Source organism: Pyrgilauda ruficollis, unplaced genomic scaffold (genome assembly GCF_017590135.1).
Source record: "Pyrgilauda ruficollis isolate IOZ18807 unplaced genomic scaffold, ASM1759013v1 scaffold22, whole genome shotgun sequence".
In the NCBI taxonomy this organism is placed as follows: Eukaryota; Metazoa; Chordata; class Aves; order Passeriformes; family Passeridae; genus Pyrgilauda; species Pyrgilauda ruficollis.
The window spans coordinates 6,770,038-6,791,290 of record NW_024521428.1 but is presented as its reverse complement, the minus strand read 5'-3'; the positions used below and the strand labels follow the sequence as shown (position 1 = coordinate 6,791,290).

General features: G+C 40.6%; 1 protein-coding gene across 2 annotated transcripts in view; it reads right to left on the bottom strand.

Annotated features, from left to right (window-relative positions):
- Positions 1-846: 846 nt before the first annotated feature.
- Positions 847-21,253, bottom strand: part of JADE3 (jade family PHD finger 3) — a 63,839-nt gene continuing 43,432 nt past the window's right edge. For both annotated transcript variants that reach the window (XM_041468556.1, XM_041468557.1), the window contains 7 exons: positions 19,237-19,427; positions 16,902-17,113; positions 14,104-14,271; positions 8,565-8,681; positions 7,643-8,116; positions 5,798-5,915; positions 847-4,315 (listed from right to left, as the gene is read on the bottom strand). In XM_041468556.1, the coding sequence (XP_041324490.1) occupies positions 3,429-4,315; positions 5,798-5,915; positions 7,643-8,116; positions 8,565-8,681; positions 14,104-14,271; positions 16,902-17,113; positions 19,237-19,427 (2,167 nt within the window). In that variant the 3' untranslated portion in view covers positions 847-3,428. The remainder of the gene's footprint in view (positions 4,316-5,797; positions 5,916-7,642; positions 8,117-8,564; positions 8,682-14,103; positions 14,272-16,901; positions 17,114-19,236; positions 19,428-21,253) is intronic.

Below are 21,253 nucleotides of genomic sequence, written 5' to 3'. Positions count from 1 at the left end.
GCTCCATTTCACCCAAGCCTTCTCTAGCTGCAGTTCCAGCCTGCCTGGGGCCACCTGCTCAGTCACTCCAGTCCTTAAGCCAGTCCACAAGCGTGTTGTTGGTGGCTCAGCTTTGACTCACTCTGCTGCTGCCAGAGCCATCTCAGGCAGGAGGGTCACTACACTCACATTGCAAACCCCATCCTTCTTGAAGGCTGCCAGCTGCAGAGCCAGTCAGAGCAGGAGGGATGCTCTGAGATCAGCTAGCCCAGCACCTGCCTCTCCACCTTCTCATTTCTCCTTCTTCGCTGCTCTAGGCCAGGCAGCAGCTCCTCTGTGCCAGCAAGGTGCCTCACAGCACCGGCCTGCGGGAGCAGGGGGAACTACAGGCGAAGGTCGGGTACCAGCCGAGTGCCCAGGAGCCCGCCGGCCCCGCTCGGTGCCCTGCCCGCAGGCTGGTGGGCGCTCAGCGCGCACGTCTGCGGGCACAAGAACAGCATCAGACAGAAGGCCTGGCTACGGCTCTTCCTCTGCAACTCACTTTGTCCGAGCAGGGAAAAGCAGCCATACCACAGCATAAGCAAATACATTGAAAAGAGAGGCCAGGGCAGCAAATGGTCTGTTACATTTGCTCAGCTAGGCAGAAACAAAAGCCAGGCTTGCACTATTTGCTATGCACAGCAAATTAGTGCTCAGCGGCTCTTTTTTGGGAGGCTGAAGGGGAAGGGTTTTCCCTGGATACTTAACCTGTTAAAGTATTGCCAAATCGGCAGAAATAATTTACTCCCGATGGACGCAGTACTGATGAGTTTTACAACCTGCCAGACACAGAGGGTAAAGCCCTGAATAAATCACAACAAATGAAAATATTGTTAGCAGTTTCATAATTTAATGAAAAAGTACTTGTAAAAAGGGGACATCTGAAAAAGACCGAGTCCATCTTGGAAAATTGAATATATATATATATATTTATATATATAAAACAAAATGCAAAAACACAACAAAAAATTGACAAATAAGGTTAAGAGGTAATACTTCAAACAGTTAGCCACCGAACGCACAATAAAAACTAGCAAATGCACTTTGGGGACAATACTTGAGAACTACATAACCAAGGGCTCCTTCATATGTCTATTAAAATCATGTAAAAATTAGCAAAACCATTGCCCAGACTGGAAACAACTGAATTGATAACCCCAGAAGAGCAGAAATGCTGAGTTTTGCTGAAGCACCATTTTCCCTCTCTTCTGTCATATGCTTACAAAATAACATGAACACTTTGCTGACCTCCCAGATAAGTGTTCCCAATAAAAGCTTCATAAAATTTCATGGCCAGTGAGAGAGGATTACTAATAAATATTGAAGGAGAACTAAGAGAATCAGAACCAGAATACAAATGAACAGACATTTGTTTACTTATTCTGAATGACCCATGGCTTAGAACACAAAGCATTTCCCATAAAAATAAAATATGTGGAAACCTAAATTGCTACTGCATATTTACACCAAAAGAAATAATTTTGAAGATACAGCTTTAGAAAGATCAATTACACAAATATACATAAAATCAAGAAGTAAAAAAAAAAAATTAAAAAAAAATATAAGATGCATGAAGCAAAGAGAGCAGATTGGCCAAGTACACTTTTTAAAAAATTATTTCACTACTGAAGAGTCCTCCAGCCCCTGACCTGCTAGTCCTATTGCAACTAGGGAGATTTCAAAGTTTAAAACTAATCTGAAAATGTCATTGCCATTTCCCAACCTAAAAGCAATAAATTAAAACTGTGAAGCGAAACCAAGCTGCTGTTCAGATCCTGCATAGCCATCTTCACGCTGTGGGGGGAACACCTTCTTGTTTGTAGACAAAACTGAACCCTCAACAGAGCTGTAGAACGTGCCCTACACAACCTGTGGGTCGTTTCAGCCAGTGATGTGGGGACAGAGGATATTGTGTGTTAATGAAATGTACAGCATTTCAGACAAAAATAGTGCAGTAGCTTTGTTGATCAACACAACACCATCTGTAAAACAAGAAGTTAGTTTGCATTCCAACAAAAGTCCCCTGTCTTTGAAACAAACAGAAGGGGATTCATTCCCTTCCCTTCTCAACTCCTCAGTTGGTACTGGCTGAAATTTAACTGCTATTTAACAACTGCTGATTTTAAAGGACATACAAAAAATGTGTTAAGACTGGGAAACAGCAACTCATCCAGAGGTTGAAAAGCAGTGTAATAAAATAGTAGATTTTCAGGAATTAAAAAAAAACCCCATCTTTAATTAAACCATCATACTCTAAACGATGACTGGCTAAAATTTTACAGACCTAGATGCCAGAAGACTCCTATGCTTGTATTCAGGCAACTAGGGTTGAAAATTTGCACCTGAAAAAAAAAATTCAGCTAAAATTATTTCTAATTCAGCAGACTTTAAAAATACCAGGTAAAAAACACCTCTGGATACGAAATCTCAGTTTCAAGAGGAACCTGGCATCACCGGTGATTGCCTAAATGTAAGTGTCAAATAGCCTTTTTCTTTGAAGTAGTACATCTACTTTTGTAAACACTATCCACAAAATTAACCATCTGTACTTGTTAGCTGGGTAAAATATTTACAAGTGCATCCCACAACAAGCATCTATGTACAGAGATTAAAAAACTGAAGTACTAGAAGTTGTATATTTACAAAATAAGCGAATTATTGTGAAGAGAAACACAACCTTCAGCAAAAGCAGGGAAGGGGGGGCACGTCTAGAGGTCAGCGAGTTTGGCAGTGCCAGCGACGCCTGCTTCCGCCCTCTGCAGGGAGCCTGCAAACGCCACTGCAGTTCAAAGCCTCCTGCAGAAGGGGATCATCACTTAGTAGTCACTTTGGGAATGATCCAGCAGAGCACACCGGCATGTGCTCGGATAGCTGAGCACAAACGTTCCCGGGGGAAACCAGCAGGACTTTTCACGTGCTTAACTTCCTAACACATCCGTAAGTGCATTGCTGGATCTAAGCCATACTGCAGGTGCCATAACAACGCAGTTTCAGTGTCTCCGTTTGCAGTCTCTTGCAACACATTAGAGCAATGCAAGGACCTCTTCAAAACCTGTCCACCACCACAAGACTACCTCCACATGAACACGGTGCCTTGCCCTTCAGCTGGCAAGGGGGAAACGGCTTCCTGAATTTTTGCAGGATTAACTGCTTTGTGCTCTCCCAGATGTTACCCTCTGATAAAAGACACAATTTCCACATGACTTTGTGGATAACTGAGCTCACCTTGCAAAGACTGCAAACCAATTCACAGTTGAACAAAACTACTCTGATTTCTCTCCCCTCCCCCATCCCCTACTGCAGCTCTTCCTAAACAGGTCCTAGACTATTTTCTGGAACCTTTTGATGCTGAGCTTTGCACTGGTACACTGGAATACATAAAGGCTGAATTACCCCGTGGGGGCTTCTAATCACCTTTGTACCGAACTGTGAGATATCATATTCTTTTTGTTTCTATTGTGACAGTCTCTTCCAAAGTCCTTACTTGGGCTTTCTCTCTCTGAGCTACTTCGTCTTAACCTCACTTGTTCTTTGTTTTCATCACTTTCTGCTTCAGAGTCACTCAGCTCTAGGTCAGGACAGTACCCATCATTGTCCTGGTATGGAGCACCTTCAAGTGTCTGCTTGCTCCACAAGCGATCTTTTGTTGCGAGTCTTCTCGTTGGCTTTTCACAGCACCGGAGATCTTCCGTGGTCCTCACCAGACTGTTGGTAGCCTCTTTAAAGGACCGGCTGAAATGTTCTATGGTGGATTTTCGGAATCCACTCTGGCTGGCCAAGTGAGCTGTGAGCACAGACTCTTGTTCGTAGGACGTCTGGCTGGAGCTGTCTCTCTGGCTCACATCTCCCGCCCTGCCCATCAGACCATTGGATTTGGACACCAGCCTTGAGTTCTCCTGCTGCACCCGCCCATTCCCGATGGAAGACTGTCCATGCAAAGCAGCCTGGAGTGCTAAAGGCTTCCCGGAAGGCTGGCCCCGGTGAAACTCCATCAGCTGCATGGGGCCAGAGTCCTTTGCCTCGCTCCGAGGCTTGCCGATCCCTGCCAGCAGCCCATTACTTCTGCTGTCGTGCTGATACCTGGCATAAGATTTTGCTTTAATTTCAAATGATTCCTTTGACACACTCCGTTTGCTGTAAACAGTGCTGCTGTTGTCAGGAGAAAGCGGTCTGTTGCCAGGCTTCAGCGAGTTATTTTTGCAGTCTCCCAGTGCTGATTTGGGCATTTTTAACTTCAGGGTGATCCTGGGAGGTGGGTAGAACAGTGTGTTCTCTAGTGCACTTGTCAGGGTATGGCCTACAGGAGAAAGAGGTGAGGAAGCAGAAGAAAAAGAAAAAAGGCTTTTTTAAAAAGCATAATTTCTTTTGCTATCCGTAACAACTTTTATAGACCATTATATGGTCATGCAACAGTAAGAAGCATTTGCAAATAATTAGCGTGAAATTATTTTAGGACACTAAGGAGAAGTTGGGATAACCAAACGGTTCCAAATTATCCACTGCTTTGGAATTTAGGTAAGCATTTAAATATTTCCATTAAAAACAACAATGTGCCCTTTTTACGAGGCTTTAAGCCAGTGAATTGAACCAGTTTTGAGATATGACTGAAGTTGTTCCAACAAAGCTGTAAAAAAGGTTCATATTCAGTTTTGGATGAAGAAAAAACAATGCTTCAAACTGAGTTTCAATTTGGATTTAGTTCAACTCTCTGCTTTGTATTATAACATTCTCTAAGCTTTAGAAGACTTTCTACTTCAACATAGGAGTTGTTTGTGGTAATACATGCATACAGCGTCCACTGCAAGTATCAAGCCATTATAATAAGTATTAAAAAATACACTTGTATTTGTAAAGATATTAAATAAACTTAGTAGACATTTCTAATAAAATGCATTTACAGAAAAGCAAGGAGCTTTAGAGTGCCACTGCTTCCATGAAGTACTAGTCTGATCTAAAACAGTTAAAAAAAAAAAAACCTTATCAGTACTAACAAAACCTATCCATGTTCCAGGGGCAGAGAAAAAAACCACAAAGATTTCACCCTTAACTGGTAAAGTATGTATCTAGAAAGACCAGCGAGATCTTAGTTTCACACAAAAAATAGCTGCCTTTCCTATTAAAAAAAATCCCAGTAACTACACTGGTATGCATACACTCTTCCTCTTTCCTAATGCTGTGTTCCTTATTTTAAAAAGCTGCTGTAAATGCAAAGGGCAGAGTGGGGTTTGGCACCTCAGCATTCCCAAACAGTTACTAGTCCCTATTAATACCCAGTGTACTTAAACTCTTTTGGAAGGAAGGAGAGCAAATGCAGATGTCAAACTAAGAAATCTGCGGTGCTCATGACGTGCACAAGGCACATGAGAACAGCAGCAATTCCCATCAGTCACTCTTTCCCTTGCCTGAAGGAACCAGCTGGTGACAGCAAGCAAAAAAGCCTTCTCAGCTGGAGAACCAGCAGAGGGGTAGAGCTTGCTGTGGGGAACCAGTGCCACACCCCAGCAGCACAACGGTGCAAAACCTAGAGATCACCACCAGCTCACTTCTGCTATCTGGATGCCACAGTGATAAGCAATAGGCATATACCAGAAACAGCCACAAAGTAAAGAAATATTCAACTAAATATTTTAAACGATTATAGAGTTCTTTCTGTGTTGCTACTTTGATTCTTAAAGGCATTTTTACATGTTAAAAGCACTAACCAGGAAGATAAAGAGAATACACTGCTTTAGTTTAAATACAGACAGGTTTTATAAATATTTTACATTTATGTGATTACCTGCAGCAATTTCCTGGTTAATGAGTTGGACTTGCAAGTTGAAGACCTGTTCATGTACTTTACTGTGGGACAACTTCAGTTTCTCCCTCCTGCTTACCATGTAGCAGAGATTTCTTACCTATGGAAGAATAACAGAAGACTTAAAAGGCAATAAGAAAATAAACCCAGACATAGTTTTAAAAGACTATCCAACATTACATGCAAAATCCCTTGGTAAAGTTCTTGTGAATATTACTGAATGTACCTAACTATTAAAAAAAAAATAGAAGTTCAGCCTGGAAAAAAGAAGGCTCTGGAGAGTTCTCACTGCAGTTTTTCCTTATATTAAGAAGGATTCTAAGAAAGACAGAGACCAGAGCCTGTAGTGATAGAAAAAGATGTAACATTTTTGAACCGAAGGAGGGTAAGTTTACATTGGGCATAAGGAAGACATTGTTAACAGTGAGACACTGCAACAAGTTGCCCAGAGAAGTTGGGGAGGCCCCATCTCTGAAGTGTGGATGCGCCTTTGAGCAACCTGGTCTCGTGGAAGGTGTCCCTGTCCATGTCAGGAGTGCAGGAACTAGAGGGTCTTTAAAGTCCTTTCCAGCCCAAACCATTCTGATTCAGTTCCACATAATTCTACTTGTTTCAGTTAATAGCAAAGTTTCCACCTAAGGCAATAGAGTAAAAAGAGACACTGGAAGTTCTTGATAAACACCTAAAAGTGCTTTTGAAACATAGAAACAACGTAGGGGCTGCTTGAAAGGTATCTGACAAACATACTTTCCCCAGCACTTAGTTCCATCGGTTCAGAACTGGAATCTCTTTACCTAGAAACAAAATTCCAAGATTCCCAAACTTATATTTATCCCAAGATATAACAGAATAGAAAATCTTGTGGAAAATCTTTCTGAAGAAGTTCAGAAACTTGAAAACAGGCATTTCAAACTATGAATCACCTCTACTCAGAATAAGTATATAAATTTCAACACTATTTTTGGTGCAAACCAAACATTTATCAAACAAAAAGCTTACATGGTCTCTTGAAAAATCCCCATCCCCAAATACCGACCCACCATCTGAGGCATATTATGGGTTCTATATTTTTTCTCAAAGTCAGCTTCCATATTTAAAGCAGTCCTGGAAAGTATCTGGGATTGATTATGATAGATTAAAGACAACAGTTACGCTGATAAGTGCAAATCTTGGCTCCAAAAATCTTCCTGTATCTTCACGTTGTTCTCTTCCCAATATTGCTTCCCTATTACCTCTCTTCTGCTTTTACTTCTCCTCTCCTCACCACATCTGTTTTATTATATTACCTTTTATACATTCACTACCTACCTCTAAGCATTTGAAAATTGCAGGTGACCCCTACCCAACAGGCCAACCTAATGGGCAGTGGTAACAAGCCTTACTCTTATTTTTTGTTTAATAAAAGTAACATTTTTTCTCATTTAATTTGCACCACTAACTACTACTACAGTGGGTCAAATAAGTTTCTTCATTTTTTTAAACACTTACTCAACTGAAGCTGAAGTCATAGAGTCAATTACCAAATATGTCCATTGTGCATAGAAATATGCATCTTTAAATACATAAAGGAATAACCTTTAAGCAAGTCAGGAAGCACTACTTTCATCTTGGATTTTCCACTGGACTGAGAGAGGCAGCTCCCTAAAGTCTCTGCATCAGACAGTGCAGCGTATCAAAAGACTGGAGCTGAAGGCCTTCTTTTTTATTTTTTTAATTATTATTTTTTAAATCATCTCACTTTGCTTTCCTCATTCTCGCTTTCATCCACAAAGAAAGACCTTGCTCACCTGCAAATAGTTTTTCAAAACTTTACAAGTTAATTCTTACCCTCTCTAGGTCCTGCCTTAAATGCATGAACATCCTCATGCGAGTATGTATGCTATCTTCTTTTGGCTGCACCAAGCCATTTTCTTCATCCTCCTTGGGAGGAAACAATGGTTTGTTAAAGTTACTTTTTCTCTTTAATTTCCAGTAATTGTAGATAAAGTCTACAGCAAGTTTAGGAAGGCCCAGCTCTGCTGCAACATCCTCCACTTTTACTAGTGAGTAAAACTCTTCTTCCAGCTCTCGGAGTTTTTGGGCTCGCAGGCTCGTTTTCTCACTCTCTGTTTGCTTCTGCTCTGGCACACTCTTGGGGTGCTCCTCAACTTCAGGCAGCGAATTCTGTTTGTTCTTGCTGTGCTTTAGACAGTACGACTTGAACTTGACCTCATCCCCATCATCCAAGATAGTCTTCATCTCTAAGCTATGCTCAAAGGCACAGGTGACATGAAAGGCAGTGATGCAGCTTTTCACAGAGCACTGCAGACAAAATAAAACAAAAAGCCTCAATTACTAACAGTAACAGCAAACTAGAAAAATAAGGACATAACTACCACAACTACATGAAAACCCATCCCCACCAAAACAAATTTCCTACACATTCTTAAAAATACTGATCCCTCTGAAGTTGGTATTACCCAATATAGGATTTTCTTGTTTGCAGAGAGTTCAGTGAAAGTTTTCTGTTCATCTTTGATACACACAGTAGTGGCTCTTAAACACCGCAGCCTTATTCAAAAGATGGCAACACAGACTAATTCTTCTGTCTGGTCAACTAATTTGATAGCAAATGGCTATGAAGCAGACATCTGTCCAACAGTCAACTCCATTGTAAAGCATCTCTGAACACAGGAAGAACAAATACAAAACTAAAATTGCCCTTCTGACAGACTCACCCCTGCAGAGTCACTATGGGACAAGTACGTACCTGAATGCAAGCACCAGTTTTCAGTTTGCATAAACTACACACTAGAGCCCATCGACTTGGTGGAATGTGAGACACCTTTGTGATTGGCTCCATCCTTTCTGGGCAAGCAATACTAACCTGTAAAGAAAAAACAGCAGCGCAGAAAACAGTTATCAAAGGGGGAAAAAAAGCCAAGCTCTCCACTTATATCAGAAGAAGAAAGCCATCCATTCATTTCTCTTCCAGCAAGATCTCCATGTACTCATACTTCTCAGAAAGGGACCCCAAAAGATCCCACACACAGACAACAGTGTGGAATACTATCAGTTTAACCTGGTGACTCAAAGTTACAATTATTCAAAACATTTGAGGCACCTACAGCACACCCTTGTTATGAACCAACGTCCTGATTGCAGCCACGACAGCGTTAATTTTTGCAGTAGCCAAGAGGGAGCATGGCTAGGACCCAGAGCTCTATACCAGCTCATATGATTTTCTGAGAGTGGGGGAAAGGGTTCTCTTCTGGTCAGGTAACTGTGGGGTGAAGCCAGTGGTAGGGTAGCGCTGGCTCTGTTACTGATATTGTAGTTCTTACAGTTCGTTTTTCTTTGTTTTTCTTATTTCACTTGCTGCTTCCAATAAATTCTTCTTTTCTCGATCCATGATCCTTACCGTTTGTGCCTCCAAATCCCCTCTCCAGCCTGGTGCAAGGGAGGAGGGAGTGGTGCATGTTTTGAAGTGCTTCAGTGGGAACATGAAATTGGGGAATACCATTCCTAAACCACTACTAGTTGAGAGACTGCAGCAAGTGTTACTCTAAGTACCTTTCCATTCCCTCATGGTTTTGGTTTTGGGTTTTTTTCACCTCTGTGCTGCTTTCACAGGTCTAACTTAAAAAATGCCAAAATACAAGCCCCTCAGAACAAAACACTTCCCTGAAAAGTCCATTTTATAAAATCACTAGATCTGCTACAGTATCTACTTCTGTCAACCAATATTTGGGACAGAACCAGATCTATCAGCCAACAGCCAGGAAAAGCCTTGCTTCCCAGCTCTACCTCTCCACCACAAGAGCCCACCACAAGAGATAATCCTAATACTCCTTCCTAACTATGGATTGTATCAAATATAATTTGAGAAAAAACCAACTTTTGAGAAAAAAACTCTTATTACAAAGCAGGACATATTGTCTTATGCTAGTTTTCACAGACTTAGTCTGGATGATCAATTTGTCTCTGGTAGACCAGATTATAGACATTAATAAAAGAAAGGAAAAAAACCCCTCCATATATAGAGAAAATAGTTTTTCCTATTCTTTTTTTTATATAAACTTCCACATATCCATTGTGATAGAAGTTTCTCAGTTGCCTGTTGTCTGTATAGGGAAATGAGGACTTTCCTCTATGATTTGGGAACCAAAACAGATATATCTATATCTGTAGGCATCCCTAAGCCACTCCTGACAGGATTTATCCAAGCACAGAAACAAAAACTTGGCCAGCTCTGAATGACTAACATGCAGAACTGGGCCAGTATGAGAATGGCACACAACAGAATATTTCAGTGGGATAACTGCCCCAAAAACACCAGTCTCCAAAAGCTTGGATTTTGACACTTCTACAACACTTCTTGAATTCAGCAGTTGTGTGCCTTGGAGGGCTACCTGGCTGAACCAAACCCACAATGCTGATACTCTACACTTCCTAAAAACAATTCATCTGAATAGAGCAGACCTGCATTTCCTGTGGTGGGAATATGGGCTTCTTCTCAAAGGGGTCAAATCTAAGAACTCAAAGAAAGGAGGTTCCTAGGTCATGCTCTGCGGCACTGTAAGGCCAGAAGAAAGCTGATGGCTAAAAAAAACAGTTAAGGGTGAGATTTGAACAACAATTATTTTGTTTTGTATATAGAAAACTTTAAGAGCACTACTTTATAGTAATTTTCATAGATTAAATCGACAGTAAGAGACACCCGGGAAAATCTGGGTTGGATGAATTAGTTTAACCTGTGATAATTAAATTGGCAACTTTACAAGAGCCAGTAGACAAAGCTGAATTTTTTAGCTTCTCTTTGGAGGTACATCATCAACCATGTGATGCACATATTAATTTTAAAACCTGTTTAATCCCTAAGGATGAAAAGCCTTCCTTCAGCAGACCTCCTCAGTGAGGTAGACTTACGCAAAGACAGCAGTGCTAAGCCACAGTTGCTATGCTCAGAATATTTTTGCTACTCTCTCCATCATTTAAGTAGGTGGAAAGAACAGCTTTGCAAGAGATTACTTGGTTCATCATTTCCACATTAGAAAAAAAAAGTTGACCAACAGTTCATGAATTAATGACATAAATGGACTCAAATAAGATAATGTTTGTTACAGTACTTCCTTCTCTGATCTCTGCCAAGTGCAAGCCTACATCTTCTGGAATATACTGAGGTCAACCAGCTGCATGGCATTTCCACAAGTCTTCATTAGGCAGACACTGAGATGCTTCAGAAGGTTCAGGTTTTAAAGAAGAGTCAGGCAATACATGATGCACTCATGAGACAGATGTGACTAATAATTCAAACCTCTCATGGCATTCCTATAAATTGGGGAAAAGTGACAAGACTGTCCCTGGAATGCCTGAGTAGTTCAACAAAATCATGGTCAGTGCTCTTCAGTATGATCAAATGTAGCTTTTTTGCTTCCAAAAGGAAAGACACTTTAATGAACCTAACTTGACCATGCTCAGAACAGCTGGTTACAAGTTGCACAGGTATTTCTGAAACAATATTGTACAAAGATTGTTACCCCTACGCTGAGAAACAATACTTCCCTTAGGAATTAAGGGATTGTATTAATGTGTCAGGTTGTCTATATTCTTTTCAAAAACTAACCAGAATCTACAATGACTTTTTTCTGGAGACTGAGTAATATCAGCTTTCCACTGGGCTTCCCAGCAGGAGCTGGGAATTGACACAGACCTCTTCCCTGTCCCTTTCTGCCCCCTTAAATATTCTCCCTGCTCCTTCCCCAGAGGAGACTCATAACGTCAGGAAACATTTATATTGGAAATACTGTTCATTCAGCTTGTAATGCTGACTGTTGATATTACCCCACTTTGTAAAAGCACAAAGAGGCACTTACAGAGTCAGGTGCAATTTATTTATACTGGCCTTGTGCCACCTGCATGTTTCTGCAGAGAGGACGCAAGGCAAAGTCTGTTTGAACTTTGCTGTTCACAAGGGATCCAGAGAGCAGAAGCCAACCTTTTTCATCCCCCAAGAACTCCCATTCCAAGGCAGAAATGATCCATCTGCCATAACACGTAGTCATTTTCTCTATTTCTTCACTTTGCATCAGGTTACATCTTGACTGCTATACTCTGAAGAAGTTCTAGGAGTGGGAGAGAGTGAAGACAATGGGTTGTTGAAGCCTATTATCTGCTATGCACACGATCAACCACGCTGCTGTCCTCTGCTTCCCTGCTAACTGTGCCACCAGCAGCTGCACCAGGACACAAGGACCTGCATCAGTGGTTGGGAAGGGCAGCCCAGTGGCTTGAGCACAGCCACTCACAACAGCAAATTCTATCTTTCCTCTACAGCCGAGGCGGGGTGTAATCACTTTCTGCTTCAGCTAATACCACACTGACTGGCAGAGGACACATCTGTAATAGGTTATCTAAGGCAGAGCAACCTTGACACTCAATACAGGTTTTCTGGTATCAGTGTTTCCTTTTTTGATTTTTTTTTAAATTTAGAAGAACACCTTTTAAAAAAACATGAAATAGACCACATATTTACGCTAAAGCAAAGCAAAGGCAGAAGAAAAGGAGGATATAAATCTATGAGTACTCTTTGGAAAGTAAAAACTTTCAATTGTCCCAATCACTCAAGGGAGCGAAAAGAAAGCCTTTGAACAGCATTAACTCCCAAGGAAGGCAGGGAAGAAAAAAAGATTTTAAGACAAGTGCTGAATGAATTAATGCAGAACACCTGGCACAACTGACTGCAACAGTGCTAGACTACACTTGGTGACTCACAAAGCCTCTTTGAGCCTTTTGCCACAAGACACAGATGTTTACAGCCCCTTTCTCCCTGCTTCCTGCCTTGCTTCACTTTGTTAGGGCAAGAAATACCAGTGACTTTATAATTAATGTTTCTTTTAGGGAGCTCCAGCATGCTAGTATCTTGGAAGAAAAAAAATAGATACATGATAATACACATTCTCCACAAAAGCATCCATCCCTGGGTTTTCAAACTCTGTCTTTCTTGCCCCCTGCAGCACAGAAGGCCACTCCAGACAGGAACTGACCTGCCATTTTAGTAGAGATTTACAAAGGGGTTTCCTGGCTTCTCTGGTAACTGAATTGTTTTACAAATAGATCCAAGAGGCATTTGCCATGCCTGCAGGCATGTGCCACCTCTTCAGCATGCCTGACACATTTGGCATTGGTGTTGAGAGGAAGAGGTGTCCAAAACCTGGAATCACTGAATGGGCTGTGGAAACAGCTGGATTCAAGCTTTCCCACCCTGGGTGTCCCCCAGTAACTTCTCTTCCTCAGCCAGAGGGAGATGGGCAGGCAGGAAGTCAGGGTGAGCTTCCTGCCCAGCCACCACCACATCCCCAAACCTCACCGTTCCTCTTCTGCTGATGAGAACAGCAAAGCAACCACATGCAGAATGGATCTCTTAGAAAAATCAGTCAGCTCAGAGCCAGGAGAGCTTCCAGGTAAGACACTTCATAAGCACATGAGTAAAGTGATTTTTTAAAAAAAGAAATATTTTTGGGTTTTTTCCTCAACTCCTCTCTCCTTGAAGATGAAAAGAGATAACAGAAACTACAAGTAGGCCTGAAAGGAAAAGTGCAAAGATAATCTTCTTAAGAAGCAGATATATATATGCCCGAGACAACTAAGAATTACACATTATATCCGGTTACTAAGCCAAATTAAACCAAACCAAAATCTTAACATCTTCCTCAAAGCTGTGCACATGTCACACCTGTCTGCACTTGGGAGCAGAACACTCAGAAAACACTGTATCCTTGATTTTATGGTGCTGACAGATCTGGCTACTGTCTCACATTAAACCACCCACCATAATGGATTTGTGAATCTTACCAGAAAGAAAACATAAATATCCCAAGTGCAAAATTAAACACAAACTCCATCTATATCTAACAGAACTTTCTGTTTTATAGAACTACACTGTGATGCTAAACTTGATTCAAAATGGAGGAGGAAGTGTAAAACTTCATTATGAAACTCTCCATATATGTTATGCACAGATATATCAATGACAATGAAGCTGCAGTTGTAAGATACAGCTTATATCAGCTGCCCTTTCTAGCAGGTCACAGATACCATAATGACTCAAAGAAGTGATTGCTGAATAAATGGAGGTGCCAAAGTGACTCATTAATGGAATACAATCTGGACTCTCTCCCACACTTCACAGACTGAGGAGCCCTATCAAAAAAAGCCCAGTATTATGTCAAAGACCTTAAATCATGAAAATGCAAAAAGGCAGAGGATGGAACAAGAAGAGAAAGACAGGAGAGAAATCAGGGTTTTACCTCTGGAATCCAAAGAGCACAGCTCACATGTGCCCACTTGGTCCCTGTCCTGGTAGCTTTCATGGCACCTCCTCTTTTAGGACAGAGGAGGCACTGAGGATGTATTCCCAGGACACAGGTGCGACACAGCCAGCTCCCTTCAGGTACTTTTAAGATTCCATAGCAAGCCTTGGAGAAAAACAGGTATTGGAATCATTGTGCTGAAATTATTTCACACACAAACATTCATAATCACACAGAGCAAAGCTTTCAAAAAGTAAAGGCACAATCTGGCTTTCACTTAATCTTTCTGTGATTTCTTTACCTTAAAATGAGTCAATTAATCCAAGGACAAACAGCCTCAAAAAGCAATAGTTTTTACACCTATTTATAAAACATATCCACTGGGACTGCACAACAGCACTGGTGTTACAAACCTTCACCTTTGCCTTTAGTGACTTTTAAACTGCTGAAGTAAACAACATGGATATTCATTTAAATTAGATTTTGTATCTAATACTTTCTAAAATCACAATTTCCTACTGCTAAAAATGTAATGCTCTAACATAATTCTATTTAGGGATAGGGATGTGCGATGTTTGACTGAAAATAATTTCCTGCAATGTTTGTGGTTACAGTTCTGTGAACTTTTCTTTAAATATTTATATAATATTACAACAAATTATAAGATGCTGGGGTTTACACCTATTTCCCAAGTATTGTACTTAACCACATGGAAAACAAGAGATTTCTTAAGTTTTGCTAGGTTTGAGAATTAAAATAAAAAAGTAAAATAAATAGTTTAGTTTCCAGTTCAGATTCCTTGTGGTTCTTAATGGAGCCAATGGTGGATCCTGCTGTACATACACATCCCCCCTACCTCCATGAAGCTGAGCGTATCTGAAATCACTGGCTGCCACCAAGGTCTAATTTCACTCAACCACTCCAAATAAAACTTTTATCAAAAGGGTGGATATCACAGGAAATCTCATGATTTCTAACACTATCTCTGGTAATGATAACATTAAAAGACTCAAAAGAATGGGATCAATAGTTGAAACCATTCTTTCAGATTAAATCTACTAGAAAATTCCCATACTTGCCTTCCCAGACTTCTGCTTATAAGATTTCAGTAATTAATATTAAACAATATCATAAAACACTGCACATTTATGTCAAGCTTGCAGGGAGGGGGACTTCCCTGAATTAAATGTGGTAGGACTGACTAACCTAAATGGGTTTTTTTCATATGACAACTCCTGTAAAAGCCCAACAGGGGGAGCTGCAATCCAAATTTTACAAGTGTTCTTTTCCTCCTCTGTGGCATATTCCCACCAGAAGTCTTTCTGTTACTAGAGCAGAAGTGGCATTACATCTAAGATCATATCTAGGGTGTTGGAAATTGACTGAAACTATTTTCTAATTTTAACTGATAAGCAAAGGATGCCTAGACTACTAAAACAGTAATTTCACAATGTGTTTGAGCCAGCACAACAGGGTACCAATGAAGGAGGAATTTTCTCACACTCCTCCTCCCCTCCACCTCCAAACTTGCGATGACAAACAGACCTGAGACTACTTGTTGAACCAAAATGATCCAGATTAAAAATGAAACAAGTTGTTGTTATAGTTAGGATTTGCTCTAGCCCTGTTATAGATAGGATTCACTCTAGCCCAGACACTCCAGTTTGTTTCAGGCAGATCCAGCACAGGGAAGAGTGAGGGGCAAGGACGCAGCAGACCATCAACTCAAACTCAGCTGTCAGGAGACAACCATGAGCCTTTGACTGCAAATCCATCATTACTCCTTAACAGGGAGAAGCAAGGACTGGAGCAGGCAGCCCAGCTGCCAGCCATATTCCTGTCACTGGCCACCTTACTGCCAACTCAGGCTCACAGGCTGCTTCACACAGGGACTCAGATCAGGAAAGCAGCCAGGCTGGAAGCCAGCCCACTGTGAGCAGGGAGGTGACAGGTCTTTTTTCAGTCAGATATGTTCTCCAAATATTACTTGCAATCAGTACAAAAATGCATTTAAAGAAAAAATAACTTTCTTGGTCCCTTTTTAATTTGTAGCAAAATTCCCTTCCAGAACAGGATGCACAAAAACTACAGGATTCATATCCCTTTTCTGATTATAAGGATATCTTTACCTGACTATGCTGAGCTCAGGCAGTGTAAAGTCTTGACTGCATCTGAAACACTACAAACATGATCACCATTCAGACTGAGACCATGGTTTTTGCAGGTGCTGATGGCTTCTGAAAAAGATCACTCTATTAAGTGCCTACATACCATTCCAGATGGCTAAATTTAGGCAGTCTACGTCTGACTAAATAAGTAGTCAGTAAAGGAAAAAAAAAAGCTCTAAAACAAATGATCTTTAGATTTCTCACAAACAGGCCAGCCAGTTATTTCCTGTCCTGTTTATCTTCAAAAGCAGATTTAGTAATAGGGGGAACAATTATTTACAGTCACAGAGGAAATACTTGCATGTCCCAAAAACACACTTTGCATTCCTGCTAGACTGTAGCTGTCCACTTATAAACTATGCTAGGCCACTTAATCTACTGTAATTGTTATAGTCCAAAAATTCACCTCAATATCGCACCACCCCTCATATGTGTGGCTACTAATTGTGATTCCTTGTTACAAACAATAAACGGAGAGTTAAAGTGTTCTCTCCCATGCCCTAGTACTTTCTTATTGCCAGAAAACTGCGAAGTCCTCCACTTAGCATTCAACTTCCATTCAAATTCCACATTTGCCTGGGTAAACTTAAACCACAGGAGAGTGTCAACGTTTCTGCAGGCACTAACCTGATGGACACAAATGTTACACTTGTCACAGAACACCATGTCATTCCCATCTTCGCTGTCCGGGGACCGGCACACATCACAGATGACGTCCTCATCGTATTCGATACCCAGCCCCTCCTCGGTCTCGATGGCGTGATTCATGTTCTCATGACAGTGCCGCTCCAGCACTTCAATTGTCTTTTCCATCGTGTTTTCATCCAGGAGCCCACATCCTACAACAGAGAAAGGGAAGGGTAATTAGAGGACAGTCAGATGCTTCTGAGTCAGAGAAGCAGGAAGAGAAAAAAGACAACTTCGAGCAACTAATGCAGTAGACACAGCATCTAAAAATAAAATAAAAATAGACAAGATTTTTCACTCACAGACTAATTATAACATTGTTTTATAAATACAAGCAGAACTACTACTTGAGTAAAAATTTTACACAAACCACAAGGCTGCACCTGGAAGAAAGCACTGCAGCATAAAAAACAGCAGTTGCTGTAACTACTGGCTGCTCTCACACAACCCTTCCTGCACCTCTGTAATTTTACTAAACACTAATGAAATCCAAAAATCACACACTGTGTTCTTCTGTAGACTAATGCCCTAGGAAATAAAACTTATCAAGAATACTTCTTATCTTGTAATGAAAGTTGCACCACCCAGTACCTCTAAGTCCATTGTGATGAGGTGATCAAAACATGATGATGATGAAAACTGGTTTTATTTTTCTGATTTTTTTTTTTAAAAATAAGATAGTAGACAAATATACTCTTGTAATCCATCTCTGTTCACGTGAACACTACATATGCTATATGTACTCACCACTAATCAAACTCAACATAAGCAGGACCACTTTAAAAGTATTTGCTAAGAGATTGGCCCTCAGCTTGCAGCTTCGGGACATGCACTGAAACCCCATGATGTTCACAGCTACAAGACATCTCCAAATTGCATCTCATCAAAATCCTTGCTCAAAAATGATCATGATGTTCACAGCTTATGATTGACTCAGGCCTTCAGATGTTGGGATATTCACATAACATTAATTGCAGAGGCTAATATTTTAACTAAGGCTACTAATTGTGATTCCTTGTTACAAACAATAAACAGGGAGAGTTAAAGTGCTCTCTCCCATGCCCTAATGTTTCTCATTGCCTGAATTAAATGAATTCCTGAATAATTCAGGTGGGAAGGGTCCTACAGAGGGCTTCAACCTCTGCCTGGACTCCAAGCAGAGTCAACAGGAAGCCCACAAAGGCTGTTGCTTAGCAGATACATGGAGTCATATCTTGAAAATCTCCATGGATGGAGATCTGCCCCCTTGAAAAGCTAACAGCTTTTGCCTACAGCATGCCTGTATGCCCGGGAAGTTATTTATCCTTGCTTCTACTTATGTGCATCCTTTTGCACTGGAGCTCAGTCATGAACTCCCTACTTCACCAAACCCGTCTCCCAACATATCTAGTCATTTTTCTGAATGCATAATTGAACTTTCTTGTGCTTGGAGGACAGTGTTCTTGAAGCCCTGCTAGCTCTCTTCAGTAATTCCACCCTTCAGAGCTGCCTCCCAGATCCCACCCTAGGTAGAAACATGCTGTCCTGAAGTCCAGGACCAGAAAAACTACTTCCCCTCCTCACTCCTCTCTGGATCTCAGTCACCACTATTTCACTGCTGTTACAGACAATGCGGCCATTGATTATCACTTCTCTATAGGTACTTCTTATTTTATTAACAGCCAATGCAGGAGATGCCAATCTGTCCTTCCTAAAGGACCTACAATCACCCATGGAAGAATAGCCACACAGGCTATTCCACCACAATTAAATTATTCCAGTGATAATTCCAATATTTTCCATAGCTCACTCCTGCTCATAGACCTCTATACCCACAACTTGCATGGCAAAAGAAAGTTTACTTAGCTGATTTTGAATGGGCTAACATGTGTGAAACTTAATTACTCTGTTGAGAACCCAGCATGCAAGTTCCTCAGAACTCAGAATTTGCAGATATGTTCCAAGTTCAAGAAATGGAAACATCTGCTTTCCCTATATAAAATCTTTAACTTTTGAAGTCCTGAAATTAATTCCACCTGGTGTGGGCTTTTTCTCTCCTGCCTCATTCTGCAGAAGTTGCAGATGATTTTGGACATCAAGAAATTTTTAGGCACAACAAGTAAAACATAAAACATTAACAGATCAAGAAAGTATTTAGTTTTTTAGCTCCTGTTTCTCTTAGCATTACCATTCAATTCTCATTCACCAATCTTTCAGAGACCTTATACAGCAGACTACAACCCCAACAGCAGAAATTAAGTGCAGCTTTTAAAATGAGAACATGTTGTGGAATTACCCATTTCTGTAAGCTCTTCATTTAGCTCCTGGAGCCAAAAGATGTCCATGTCATCCAAGTCATAGCGACACACAGACTCTGCTAGTTCCAAAATGTTGATGTAACCTGGTTCTGTGGGTTCTTGGCTGGAACAGTGGATGTATTTTCTGGGTCGTGTATACAGTACTTCTTTTACCTTTTCTGCTACAACCCTGTGAATGAAAAGAAAAAAATAAATACTTACAGCTTTTTAAAACCCATCCTTGAAAGACATAAAATATTTGCTGTAAGTGCAAAGAAAGCTGGGGTTTCGCAGATTTTAAACTAGCCAGCAAGTATAGTCAGCCTAGGGAGACAGGATTCTGTAAATGTCATTTTTTCACCCAAAATGTTCCAAGGTTTACTACATATACAGAACCCTTTTTAAAATGTAAGCCTGTCCATATGACTTCCATTTAACAAATGCTACTGGTACGACAAAGCAACTGTTTCTGAAACCCACAAATTATTATGCACAAAACCAATACAATCTATATTCTCCCTAAATGATATAAGGAAGTCTTGCCAATTGATGTCTTGAAAACACCAGCTTTTCCATGAAAGCTTACTGTAGTAATTCTACTGTAGTGTGTGTGTGTGTGTGGGGAGGGGGGAAAATCCTTGCTCTCCATTTCGGATACTCAGTCAACATTTATTTTGTAAATGACACCTTATCCACATTACAAATACATTATTTTTGTTATGCAAGAAACATTCTGATGCCAAGCAAAAATGTAAAGGGGAAAAGTCATCCAAGAAGCAATGGAGAAAAAGATTTGTGTTCCTTCTGTTGTTTCTTTCTGTTGTTTCTTTCAAGTATTTTCAGAGATAAAATTCTGTGTTTAATTGGTTTGATTTTGGAATAGAAAGAATAATCTTAACTAGATAAAGTTCAATCTTTCTCTGAATTCAGTGCAAAAAGCCCTACACGAGGAAGGAAGCCAGAGACATACAGAATGGAACAGTGCCATGCATGAGCAGCTCTACATGCTTTCTGGAGCTCACCTTCCACAGGACAAGGAAAAGATAAAAACTCTAGAAAATAAGGCAGCAAAGAAGGAGGAGGCAGCTGTCAAGCTGTAGCCCACATAATTCTGACTGGACAATGTGGATTATCAATGTTAGCACAAACAATGTCCTTCTGCCATTCTTCATCCCCCTTTATCCTGCTCATTTTTTCCTCTAGTTCTCTTGTGAGCTTTTTTTTTCTGGTCCTTTTTTTCCCTCTAATATAATACTGCTGATCTGAGCTGCAATATACTTGTTTTTAATAACTTGTTAGTGACAATAGCATCAGTGGAAATTAAATTATGCTGACTCAGCACTTTCACCACACAATTGATTTATCTTAGTCTTGAAGAGCATGCTGGCATTAACCTTTCTGTGCTCAAACGTGCTTTGTTTCCACCAGGAAGTGCTGCAGGACTACAGTGCTATATTTCCCTAGCCTAAACACAGTGTGAGAGAAGAGAAGATTCTTTATCTTATCTTCAGAATCTGAGATCACTGAACTTCTACAACGTTAAACAGCCAACTGTGGTGAGAGAAGGTAGAAAAAGCTAAAACATTGAGAATAACCAAAATTAGATTATATAAACAAATGTGCAATTTTATCAGGTATCAGTGATAACTGCATGTCTAGCGATTGATATCATCATGCAGTGTAGGGAAACCTTTCAAGTAATATGCGTAAGATATGGGTTTATTTTTAATTTATTCAACTCCCCATGCTCAAATAAAAAACAGCTTTTAATCCATAGCACCATGTGCCTGAGGAAAAAAGATCTCTTTACACTCGCAATGTAGATACTCTAACAGCGTGCAGACAGAATGAGATCTGGACTGAAGCACCACAGAAATGTTTTCCAAATTGGCACTTGTGTGGTTTAAGAACATGTCTGAAGGCTGCACTGAAGATTTAAACATACCAACAGAGAAAATCTGACTGCACTTAGACAATTTGCTTTTGAGAGACCATCTTCTCTGAGTTGCCATCTTG